Source organism: Elephantulus edwardii, unplaced genomic scaffold (assembly GCF_000299155.1).
Source record: "Elephantulus edwardii isolate Elephantulus edwardi_28Jun2011 unplaced genomic scaffold, EleEdw1.0 scaffold00120, whole genome shotgun sequence".
Classification (NCBI taxonomy): domain Eukaryota; kingdom Metazoa; phylum Chordata; class Mammalia; order Macroscelidea; family Macroscelididae; genus Elephantulus; species Elephantulus edwardii.
The window spans coordinates 8,247,761-8,261,255 of record NW_006399870.1 but is presented as its reverse complement, the minus strand read 5'-3'; the positions used below and the strand labels follow the sequence as shown (position 1 = coordinate 8,261,255).

Genomic DNA, 13,495 nt, shown 5'->3' with positions numbered 1-13,495 from the left:
CAACATGTTGTGTAGTAGTCCATCTTGTGAATGTACCACAATTTCTCAATCCATTCCATTGCTGGTTGGATATTTGGGCTATTTCCATGATCTTGTGCTGGTTAATAATGCTGCTCTGAATATTGGTGTACAAACTTACATTTGTTTCATATTTCTAATGTTCTTGGGGTATATTCCAAGCAGTGAAATAGCTGGGTCATAGCTATTTTTTTTTGTTCAGCATTTTGAGAAAACAGTAAACTGTATTACAGAGTGGTTATACCATTTTACAATCTCACTAACAGTGTATAAGAGTTCCTGTCTCATCACATCCTCTCCAACACTTAGTACTTTCTATCCTGTTAAACTTTGTCACTGCTACTGAAATAACCAATACATTAGAGAGATGACACAACCTTGCTTGCTGAAACTGAAGAAGACCTGAAGTCCTTGGTGCAGAATGTCAAGGACTACAGTTTTCAATATCCATTGAAGCCCAATGTCAAGAAGACAAAGATTTTCACCACTGAGCCAATAATGATAATAATAGCATCATAATAGTTAGGAAGCAGATTTAGGTTGTTTACAATTACAGCTTGCTCAGCTCCACAATCAACACTCTTAATATCAGCAGTCCAGAAATCAAATTGCATCAGGAAAATCTGCTGTCAGGGACCTCTCCAGCGTGCTGAAGAGCAACGATGGCAGTCTAGAGACTAAGGTGCGCTTAATCCAGACTATGGTCTTAGCAATTACTTGCTATGCTATAGAGAGCTGGACAATGACAAAGGATAACAGCAAAAGAATAGATGCCTTCAAGTTGTGGGGCTGGAGAAAAGACTTGCACATACCATGGACTGTCAAGGAAACAAATAGATCTGTCTTGGAGAGGGTGAAGCCAAGTTTCTCCATGGAGGCTAAGATTTTTAAGCTCTCTCTCTCTCTTACGTACTTTGGGCATGTGACCAGGAGAGACCAGTCCTTGGAGAAGGACATCATGCTTGGAAGGGTGGAGGGACCGCACAGGAGAGGAAGACCCCGGATGAGATGGATTGATACAGTAACTGGGGCAATGGGAATTGATGTGTCAGAATTAGTGAGACTGACTGAGGGCAGGGCAGGGTTCAGAACTGCTGCATAGGGTCACTATGGGTTGCAGGAGATGCGACAGCACATAACAAAAACTGATGTGATATGTTATCTTACTGTGGTTTTTAGTTGCATCTCTTCTTGCCAGTTGATATGAGCATTTCTTCATATGTCTGTTGGTCATCCAATTATCTTTTTCTGTGAAGGGTCTTTCCATGTCTTTTGCCCAATTTGTAATTGGGTTATCAGTTTGTGAAGACCTTGTAGGATTCTGTAAACTTTTGTTATGAGACCCTTGTCTGACATGGTATTGCCAAATGTTTTTTCCTAGTCAATAGGTTTACTCTTCACTCTGTTGGAAAAAAAATATTTTGATGCTCACAGGGATTTAATCTTTAGAAGGTCTCATTCATTAAGTTTATCCTCTCCCAGTTACATATTTCTGGCTGTAGTTGTCAACCTTTTTATACTGTGATCTAGACTTTATAAGGTGTTTCTGCTAGCCTCTTATGATCTTTATGGTTTTGGGCTTTACCCCTAGTTCTCTGATCCACCTTGAGTCCTTGAGTTGATTTTTATGCATGAGGTGACATGTGGATCCTGTTTCACCTTTCTGCAGATGGAGTCCAGTTTTGCCATCACCATTTGTTGAAGAAGTTGTCATTTCCCCATTTGATAGGCTTTGATTCCTCGTTGAATGTCAGTGGACCATAGATAGATGGATAAATTTCTGGGTTCTCGATTCCATTCCATTGGTTTATGTGTCTATCATGTACCAGTATCATGCTGTTTTGATTATTAAACTGTGTAGTAGGTTTTGAGATCAGGGAGTGCTATGCCTTCCACTTCATTCTTGGTTTTTAAAAGTGCTTTTCTTATTCAAGATATCTTTCCTCTCCAACTAAATTTGTCATTTTCCTTTTCTATCTCTTTGGAAAATGAATTTGTTATCTGTATTAGGATTGTGTTAAACATGTAGATTGTGATTTAGATTGTAATGTAGATTGTCATTTTCACTATATTGAGCCTTCCTATCCATAAGAACGGAAACATTTTCCATTTTTTAGGTCTTTTATTTTGTCTTGCAGAAGTGTAGTTTTCTTTGTAGTTAGGTTCATTACTAAGTATCTCAATTTGTTGCTGATTATTATAAATGGTATTGCTTTATTAGTTTCCTTACCAATGTTTTCTTTGTTACTGTAGAGGAATCGCATTGACTTTTGGATAATGATCTTGAATCCTGCCATTCTATTATATTTGTCTACTAGCTCTAAAAGAGTTTGCTTGTTTGTTTTTATGGTTTTGTTTTTGTTTTTTGCTTGTTTGTTTTTTACTAAGTTCTTGGGGTTTTCTGTGTACTATCATATCATCTTAACAACAGATTTGCCACCTCTTTTCCAATCTGCATGCCTCTTGTCTTTGCAAGTACTTCCAAAATATTATTGACTAAGGAGTGCTGACAGTGGACATCTTTGTTTATTCCTTATTCTCATGGAGAATGTTTTTAATCTTTATTGAAAATTATATTGGCTTTTGGTATTGTATATATACTTTTCACTATGTTGAGGAAATTATTTTGTTTCTATTTTTCTGAGTATTTCAATCAAGAAGGATTTTATTGGATTTTGTCAAAGGCCTTTTTTGCTCAATGCTGAGATCATGTGGTTTTTATTATTTGCTCTGTTAATGTGATTCATTACACTGATTGTTTTTCTTACATTGAACCATTCTTGCCTGTTTATTATGAATCCAGCCTGGTCGTGATGAATTCTTTTTTTATTATATGCAGTTGGATTCCATTGACCAGTATTTTGTGAAGGATTTTTGAATCAATATTCATAAGAGATTTTAGTATATAGTTTTATTTCTTGGAAATATCTTTGCCTGGTTTTGTTATTAGGATTATGTTCGTTTCATTTTCCTTCCTTTTCTGTTTTTTCTTTTGTTTGTTTTTTGTTTTAGGTTTGTTTTTTTTTAATACTTTAAGCAGAATTGGTGATAGATCTTTTCTGAATGTTTGGTAGAATTCAGCTGTGAAGCCATCTGGTCCAGGACTTTCCTTTTGGGGAAATTTTTCAAGTGTTTCTTATCTGTCCAGGTCAATCTTGGTAGGGCATGAGCATCAAGGAACTTATCTATTTCCTCTAGGTTTTTCGAATTTATCAGAATATAGTTTTTCATAGTATTCCAATATGATCAATTTAATGTCATCTGTCTCTGTTTTGATGTCACGTGTATAATTTATTTTTAATAAAATTTTATTTGAATTGTGATTTTAACAAATATATCTAGAAAAGTTAGACTATCATTCATTTATTATTGCACATGTCCCCTTGTCCTCCCTTCCCCATGCCTTCAGTTCATTTTTTTTTACCTATTCATTCACTGTTGCACAATTAGCTATTTCCCCGCCCCCCCCCCCGGTCCTCTTTACAATTATATATCTCTTATTCTTGGCTGTTGTCATATGTATAATGCCTAATCATATATTCATTCCCCCATTTTAAAAATTATCATACTAGTTTATTTACAAAATTCACATGCACTGTTTTCCAGAATAGATTCTTCCAATATCTCTCCCCCATCAAATTGTACAACTCCATGATTAATTCCCGCTTTCCTCTGCACATCCTCATCCCTCTGCTTCCACACTCCACCCAACCCCAAATCCTTATACTCATTCTACAATAATGGTTTCATACAATATTTGTTTTTTGGGGACTGAGTTAGTTCACTCAGTATAATGCTCTCAAGTCCATTCTAAGTTGGGTAATAATTTACAAAATCATTGCTCGTGTGTGTTTCGTGGTATTCCACTTTGTGAATGTACCATAATTTCTCAATCCATTAATTTGCGGTTGGACATTTGGGCTCTTTCCATGTTTTTGTGATGGTGAATAATGCAGCTATGAATATTGGTGTACAAGTCTCCGTTTGTGCCTCAGTTCTTATTTTCTCAGGGCATATTCTAAACAGTAGATAAGTTATCTGTGCATTCTTTTTTGTCCTTTTGTTATGTTTTCCAATTGTCAATTTTATTGACAGTTTTGAAATACCAGCTCCTAGTCTTATTGATGGTTTCAGTAGCTTTTTTGTTTTCTATTTCACTGATTTCAGCTCTTTTCCTTAGAATTCCTTTTCTTCTAGAGGCTGTAGGATTAGATTGTTGTTCTTTTTCTATTTGATGGAAGTGTTGAGTTAGATAATTTATTTTTCTTCTTTCTTCCTTTTCCATGTGTGTTCATTGTTCGTTGCAATGAACTGCATCCTTGGCTGCATTACAAAGGATTTGGTGTATTATATTTTCATTTGTTTCAAGGAACTTTTAAATGCTTTTTCTTACCCAATTATAAAATAGGAGACTGTATCCCCTCTTCTCACTCCCCTTAACGAATCAACATGCTACATCTTCCTTCAATTCTGTTAACTGTAGTTTAATATATTTTGTAGGTACATCATTTTGAGCATAAATGTTGACCAAGGTCAGGTCTTCTTGATCTATTGTGCCTGTAATCAATATGTAATTCTCTTCTATATCTTTTTTGGTGGTTTTCATTTGGAAATCTATCAGTGATTAGTGTTGCCACTTCTACTTTTTTATGGATGCCATTTGCGTGGCATATTTTTTTCCAGCCTTTGATTTTGAGTCTGTCTTTTTTCACAGTTTCTTAGATGTGTTTCTTTTAAGCAGCATATTGCTGTGCTTTGTGGTTGGGTTTTGTTGTTGTTGTTGTTGTTGTTTGTTTGTTTTTTTCAATCCATCTTCTACTCTTTTTTCTCTTAATTGGCACATTTAGTCCATTTACATTAAATGTGATTATTGTCAGGCCAAGTTTTATTGTTGCCATGTTGCTGTGTTTCTTTTTCTGTTGTTTCTGGTTTCCGTGATTCATCCACTTGCCTTTGATGTCTCTGTGTGAAGAACTTCCTTAAAATTTATTGTAATTTTGGTCTTGTTTTCACAAATTCTTTAAGTTCCTTATTTTCTGCAAAGACCTAATTTCTCCTTCATATTTTATGGAGAGCTTTGTTAGATACAAGATCCTTGGATGGCAACTGATTTCTTTCAACTTCCTGTATATGCTATTCCATTTTTTTACTAGCTCGCATGGTTTCTACTGAGAAAGCAAACTTGATTGTTTCTCCTTTGTAGATGACTCTGTTTTTTTGTGTTTTGGTTTGTTTTTTTTTTTTTATTCTGCTTCTTGTATTCTATCCCTTTTAATTTGGATAATTTGGCTATGATATGTCTTGACATTTTTCTTTTTGGAAAAGAAAAGTCTATTTGTTGTTCACTGTGCTTCTTGATTGTAAATTCCTTCGTTCTTTATAACAGCTGGGATATTTTCTCCTAGTACTTCTTCCACAATTTTCCCAGTGACTTCCTGGTCCCGCTCATGTTCTAGAATTCCAATCATACATATTTTTTCCTTTTTATATAGTCCACATGACTCTAATGTTTTCTCAGTTTCTTTAAGTCGCACCTCTGATTTTTCTTCTAGTATGTTTCCACTGAGGGTTTTGTATTCCAGCTCTCTGTTCCATCTCTTCAGTTTTACCTTCTTTCCCTCTAGTGTACTGGATACTTCTTCCAATTCTGTCTTAATATTCTAGATTGCATGTTCATGCTTTTCTGTTATTTCAAGTACTGTGTTGGCTGTACCCTCTCTGTCTTGTGATGATTTTTTTTTTAAGATCTGGTACTTCTTTATCTATAGTTTCCGTTCTTTCTTCCATGTTTTGCATATTCTTCTGTAGTTGTTCAAGTTGTTCCCCATCAGTATGGTTCTTTTACATCTCTATCTCTGGGATATTCACTCTTTTAAAGTTTCCTTGGTTTCTTCCATCATTTGCACTTTCTTCCATAGCTGCTAAAATAATTCCCTGTCACCATATTGCTTCTGGCTCTCTGTTTCTGAGGTATTCACTGGGTTGCTTTTTTAGGATAAGGGTTATTTTGCTTTTTCATGATGATTGAAGTAGCCTGCTGCTTTCTTGACATTAAGTGAATCTTTTCTTAATAGATATCAGGCTTTTTTAACTATATAAGGTCCTAGTGATCGGCAATGTTCTGTGAAGGACTTGTATTGTTATTCCACTCCTCTTTCCCTTGTGCTTAAGAAATCCCAAGTGCCCCGTGTGTTGTAGACAGAAGATTTGAAGGGCAAGATCTGGCCCAGTTTCTTTTTGCAGCTATCCATCCAAAATACATGTGTACTTCATAGCATAGACTCTTTTACAAAAATGTATTCCTTATCTTGTATTCTCTACCTAGAATGTCTTACCCCTGCCCCCGAGACCTGGTTAAAGTTTTCTTATTTCCTAAGACTTAGCTTAGATGTCAAATATCCTTGACATCATTCTAGAGACCTATCTGCCTTAACACCTATGTTCTGTTTTTATCTCACCTTATTATAAAAACATTTTTAATCTTTATTTATATCTCTATCCAGTGTACTCATTAGGACAAGCATTATGTCTTTTTCTTTTTTTCTAGCGTTTCATAATACTTAGCATATAGAAATTTATCAGTGAATGTATGATTGAATAGATGAGTGAGAGAGTGATTTTATAAAAACAAGCAAGCTCAATCTTATGTTCCTACCAGCTTACATAATCAGAAGGGATAAAACAGAATATATCCAGGATACATTATAAAAGTAAAGTAGCCTTTTCTCATAGGTAGCCATTATCTTTATAAATTCTATATTAACTAAGACCAATTCAGTTTAATTTTGGATACCAATATAATGTGCTAGAAGTTTCTACTTAGCAAATTGATCTTTAATCCATTACCATCTTGTAAATTATGTCAGTTTAGTTCTGGTAATTGAGTTTCCATTTCTGATCAAACATTGTTAACACTATGCCTTAAATTGTTTTCCTTTCAATTCTATGCAGAGGCAGTCTGCCAACTTTGACTTGTGGTCAAAGCAGGATTGAAAAGACAGTAGGCATTTTCCCAACTTCTACTTCATAAATTGAACCTTTTCCATTTGTGGTGCTCAGGGAGAGGAGAAAATTCTAGATGATTCTTCCAACCATGATGTGTGATTGTCTCATTTAATGCACTTACTCTGCTGACAACTCTGGCCCAAACAACCTTCCATTCTACTCCAGGACTGTCCATTGTTCTCTAGTTTATGATGAACAGATTAGCTATCAAGTAAGAAGCCAAGAAAATGAACTCCCAATAAGCCCTTCCAAAGCAAAAGTAATTCATTACTCACCCTGATTTCTACTTAAAATGTACTTTAAGCACACTTCCAACTACAAACCCTAAATCACCCTATGTTCAAAATTAGTCCATCACTTTATATTTTATTGCAAGGCGTCTTGTGACATAATCCCTTGCAGAGCAACTCTGAGTTCTTTACAGATCAATAAATTACTTCCCTGCATAGTTGGGGCAATGGCTGCAAGGTCAGGACAGAATTTTGTAGGCAACCTGTTCTCAAAGAGGCAAGCAAGTTCTGTGTGGATATCAAAGATGGGCTGGAATTTAGGCCAGGAAAATGGAGGGAATAGTGAGGTAGTAGCATGAAGAGCAATTGCTCCATTAAAACTGTGTAATCAACTGGAAGATTTTATTGAGTATTTATTCTTGCAATATCAACTGAATTTATTCTAGAACTGAAAAATTGCAAAATGTAAATGCTTCAAACAACAAATCTAATGCTTAGTCATTAACTTGGCAAATATTATTTTTTCTTGAGAAAGATAATTGTACAATCTAACTTTTAAAATAACACTATAAATTGTAATTTAATCTTAACAGTCTCAAATTTTAGAATCAGGATTTTCTTACCCACACCATATGCACAGTCCATGTTTTCTATGCCACTAAATAAATATTGGGGAAGTACAAGTACACACATGCAAACATATGTGTAGGTGTACACACAGAGAGAAAAAGAGAAGTGGTCAGAACATTCAACTGCTACCAGAAAGTAGGAAATTTGAACATACTAGTTGTCCCATATGAGAATGTTCAAGTAATTTCCTTCCGTAAAGATTTACAATCTTGGGAAGCCTATGAGCAATTCAACACAGTTTCACGGGGTTGCTGTGAATTCATAATACCTTCTGAAAGCAGATAATAAAAGATAGTCTCTTGTTTAATGTTTTATACTCAGGTAATACACAGGATGACTGAAAACGTAACATAAATATAATGTAAGATATTTTGTTTCAGATGTGATAAAGGAGAGCTACAATTCTGGTGGTATAGTCAATGGGGAAATACATTGCTAACCCAAAGTTGGCTCTTCTCTGCCGCTTTGAATCCATCATTAGCTCTTCAGGAGAAACACAGGCAATGACTAACAACAGCAACCTCCTGTGTGATCTACAGTCTCTGAAAACCTACTGGAGTGTCAGTTATGAGTTGGTTCTCAATTACTTGCAGTGAGTGAGTGAGTGAGTAAGTGAGTTACATTTTATATAATTCCAAGAAAAAAAGATTTTATCTTGAGGATCACCTGGAAGGCTTTATAACCTGAGGTAGTAACCATTCAGCCAGAAATTAAAAAATTCTAAGTATAAATTATTGGAAAATTTTCAGAAGTGCAGACTGGGTTTAGAAGAGTCTGTGTTACTAGGGATATTGTAGCTAATGTTAAATGGATCTTGGCTGAAAGCAGGTAGTACCAGAAGAAGATCTATCTTTGTTTCATTGACTATGCAAAGATATTTGACTATGTGGACCACAACAAACTGTGGGTGACTCTGAGAAGAATGGGAATCCCAGAACACTTGATTGTGCTTATGTGAAACCTATATTTTGGACCAGGAGGCAGTTGTCAGAACAAAGCAAGGAAACATTATATGGTTGAAAATTGGGAAAGGTATATGCCAGAGATGTGTCCTATCTCCATATTTTTTAATCTATATGCAGACTAGATTATCTGGGATACTGGTCTCTATGAGGAGAAATGTGGCATCAGAATTGGAAGAAGATTAATCAACAAAGTGCGTTATGCAGATACCACAACTCTGCTTGCTGAAACTAAGTATGACCTGAAGTACTTGCTGCAGAAGGTCACAGACTGCAGCCTTCATTATGGATTGAAGCTCAATATCCAGAAAACAAAGATTCCTATCACTAGACTGGTTGGCAGCATCATGATAGATGGTGAAGAGATTGAGATTATTAACAGCTTTAGTTTGCTTGGTGCCACAGTCAACACTCTTGGCACTAGCAGGCAGGGAATTAAAAGACAAATTGCATTGGGAAAGTCTGTTGTCAGAGACCTCTCCAAAGTACTGAAGAGCAACAATGTCAGTCTGGAGACTAAGATGTGCCTGATACATGCCATGGTCTTTGCAATCCTTTGCTGTGAGTCAGAGAGCTGGACAATGACTAGGGATGATAGAAGAAGAATTGATGCCTTTGAGCTGTGGTGATGGAGAAGAGTATTAAATATACCATGGACTGCTAAAAGAACAAACAGTTTCGTCCTGGAGAGGGTGAAACCAGGCTGCTCCTTGGAGGCAAGGTTTCTGAAGCTTCATCTGGACATGTTGCAAGGAGGGACTAGTCCTTGGAGAGGGACATCATGCTTGGAATGATGAAGGAACAGCACAGGAGAAGACCTTCCATAAGATGATTATGATATGATTATAATATTATAATGATATAACTCTGAGTTTGTTATAAACATGTTGCTTGGCTACCTTAAATTACCCTTTAATTCAATCCAATACATGTGTTGAACTCTTACTGTGTGTGTGTGTATATATATATATATATATATATATATAATAGGACACAATTAAAAATGTCAAAAACTCTGGGTCATCTATCTAAGAGGTGCTAAGCAAATACTTATAACATTGGTTTAAGTGCCAAGAATTAGAAAATTGGGAAGCAACACATTATATCTTACTTTATCCACTAGGATTCTAAAGCAACTTCTGGATAAAACACATTGGTTATGAGCATGGAAAGTCAGTCATCATATTAATGGTGGTAAAGCTGAGACTGGAGACATGGACTTCAGAATTTAACAATGAGTTTCTAGTCTGACTCTTAAGATTAGAGGCAAGCACATTCCCAGTCATAGGCTGGGCAGCAAGAAGTTTATCACACTTTACAGGATGTTTATACATAAAAACAATTGTCTTGTAGAGCTCCGTTGGATGTTATCTTTATAGAGGAAAACTATGTGTAAAGCAAAAGTTAAAAAAGCAGCTTTATAAAGGGTTCTTATTCCCAAATTCATGAGTTAGAATAAACTCCTCTTTTTTGGAACAGTAACTAAAGAGTAAAACAATAATCAAGTATGAAATAGCTGGCATTACTTTCTGTTCTCCAACAGCTGTAACTAACTTCAGGTTGTGAAGGAAGAACACTAGAAGAATATATATTTAAATGATGATGAGAAATTATTTAATATACTGGGAAATAAAGAGTTAGATGGAAGTGGGATAACTGTGAGTGTCAGTGGAAATGTAGGTTGATGCTTGGTTCTGAAATCCCTAGTGTATTAGAAAAAGAAACTTGGATTATTCAGGTAATTAGTAGAGAACAATTGGAGGTGTTTAAGGAGAGATGTGATGATCATAACTGCATTATATAAAGAAAATTCTAGTATAGTGTGGTGGTGACTTGTAGATGTGTTCTGAGGCAGGTAGCGGACAAAGACAGAAAACAAATTGAAGTAAAGAGAATAGTTACTGCAACATTGTACTGAGATTCATTCTCTTCAGATTCCCTGATTTTGTATTTAAGTAGACAGAAATAAAGCTAAATTCAAGGTAAGATACTGCTTTCATGTTTTGGGAACTACTCTAATTTTTTTCTAACTCCTTGTGTTCTAGTGACTCCCTGTCATTTGTTCCTGTAGTCAATGTATTTCAGTTTCTGGGTTGTCTTATTCTGCCAACTGCAAACTTAGATAGATGATAGATAGATAGATAGATAGATAGATAGATAGATAGATAGATAGATAGATAGATGATAGATAGATAGATAGATGATAAATATTTCGCTAGATTTTTCACCTTCCTGTTTTGTCTCCACAGTATCTCCCAAAATTGTAGAGATTTCTTCAGATATCTCCATTAATGAAGGAAATAACATCAGCCTCACCTGCATAGCAACAGGTAGACCAGAGCCTACAGTTACCTGGAGACACATCTCTCCCAAAGGTAAGAGAATCTGTTTGGTCTCTGAGTCATGAGATGAAATGTGAGCCTGGTTGGTTATGGTAAGGACATTATGGCCTTTTTAACCATGTGCAAAGTATCATACATTTCTGGTAGCCTATTAATTGTGTACTTAAGTTCTGCAGAAAGATAGTTCTTCTCAGCACCACAGGTATATTCTCTAAGTTGCAGGATCAACCTGGGGATCTCTCCAATTTCTGGAAAATTACCCTTGATTGTTTCTTGGTTAAATAGTCAAGCTGTAGATTAAATGTCTAGTTTGATGGTAGAATTAGTAGCTTTAATGATATTTCCAAGTAGTTATTTTAGGAGTAAGAAAACACAAGTATATAGCAAGGCATAAAGCTCTGAATAGTTATATGCCAAAAGGGAAATTTTCCAAGCCTATGTCTCTTCAGCATTGCCATGTATCTGTTTGCTATTTCATTAGTTGTTATGGTGATATTCTTGTTACTAAGCTTTATTTTTTCTTAGAAAATAAATAAAACTTAGTGTGTGCAAAATATTACATAGACCGAACTAAATATTGTTTTTAGCTTTAATGTTTAATTGTTTAGGCTTTTTGAAATCTAAAACTTTAAGGTTATTTTATTTCATTTTATTATTATTTTTTGTGTGTGTACCATCAAATTAGATCTGACTGGTACAGAAGGAGATTGCCCCTCCTTCCCCAGCACAGCATCTGGTGGATTTGAACCATGTTCCTCTGGTATTGCAGTGCAGCTTCTTGCCACTAGGCCACCAGAGCTCCCTAAAACTTTTAAAATTTATGATCAAATGATATTAATCTTTAAACAAATTTTTATTTGGGAGTAAAGTTAAATTTATCTAATCATCTGTGGATACTTCTTGAATATTTATAATAATACTACAGACACTTTTTTAGGCACTAGAGATTTAGCAATAAACAAAATAGTGATATTCCTTATGATCTCACATCCTCATAAGACAGATCATAAAAGAGAATATACAACTTATCAGATGTTGGTAAGAGTGAGAAAATAGAGCAACATCTGTTCATGGGAGGAAAAGGTATGTGATCAAGAAAAGCCTCTGAAAAGGTAGAATTTGAATAGAGATATGGATAAAGGTCCCTCATTTCATTGTTTATTGCTGATTAGTGAGAAATTTATAGGTTTATCTTTGAATATCAGGAAATATGCAAATATGTATGTGAGTATGTGCAGTAGGCATATTATTGATTCATAAGGGTTCATGTTCTAAAGGATCTAGAGTAGTGTAAAAAGAGCAAGAGCCAAGTCAGAACAGGTACCTCTCTTTTTGACTGACTTCACAAAGGGGAACTGTGTCTGTCCACAGCATTGATAACACAAAACTATTGCCCATGAGGTCAGAAATGTCCCCCATGCCCCCATACCTCTTCTTGATCATCTCAACACTAATTTTACTGCTTTGCTTGGTATAAAATCCAATGAAATAGCTCACAGACTACATAAGACCATACTGGGGAAGTAAAAAGTTTATAATCTAGATTTATAACAGGATACAGTCAAGACAGCTCCCAAAATGTGCACAAAGGCATATCAGCATTGAGCCTCATGGCTTTAGGCCAATGTTTCCAAGTTCTCAGTCCTGCAATATTGGCTTCCCACTCCCAGTTGTGCAACAAAGTTCTCAGTCCTGCCAATATTGGCTTTCGACTTCATGAAGATCTCTTCTCATGTCAGGTCTCCGTTGTGGCTATATGTGTTACTGCCATAGGCCTTGCTGTCATAGGTGTAGCTGGAACAAGAAAAGAACCCTACATTTTCTTGCTTCTTCTTCAGTAAGGCCAGAGGGTATATTGGTCTCTTGCTGCTGACTTGCTCAATTCATTGGTGAGACTAGCCAATTCCTTTGTAGATTGTTAAGATCAGCCAATCTCCTCATGGAATAGCAGATAGCCAGTTACCTTGTGGATTGGCTAACATACCCTGTTCATATATTCCCATCCATCACCATAGCGAAGTCAAACAATGGATAGGAAAAGTCATACTGAAAAATAAATTTCACAAGTGGGTTTTGTTTTGTTTTGCTTTGCTTGGTGTTGCAGCGTAAATCTATAAGAAACATCTTATAAGGTTATTGACACAGAGAAATTTACTAGAGAATGTTTCTAGGATCAACCCACATAGAAAGACTTGGTTGGGTTCAATGCTGGATAGAGGGAAATATTGAGTTGGAGCAAAGTTCAGTGGGACATCTAAGCTGATCCTTTGGGAAGTTCAGAAATGTTCTCCATTGGATAAAAGGTGCT

At 35.7% G+C, this 13,495-nt stretch overlaps 1 protein-coding gene across 3 annotated transcripts in view; it reads left to right on the top strand.

The window, feature by feature from the left end:
* NTM (neurotrimin) overlaps window positions 1–13,495 on the top strand; it is a 1,811,079-nt gene that overhangs the window by 1,588,440 nt on the left and 209,144 nt on the right. For all 3 annotated transcript variants that reach the window (XM_006892821.1, XM_006892822.1, XM_006892820.1), the window contains one exon: window positions 11,095–11,220. In XM_006892821.1, coding sequence (XP_006892883.1) covers window positions 11,095–11,220 — 126 coding nt within the window. The remainder of the gene's footprint in view (window positions 1–11,094; window positions 11,221–13,495) is intronic.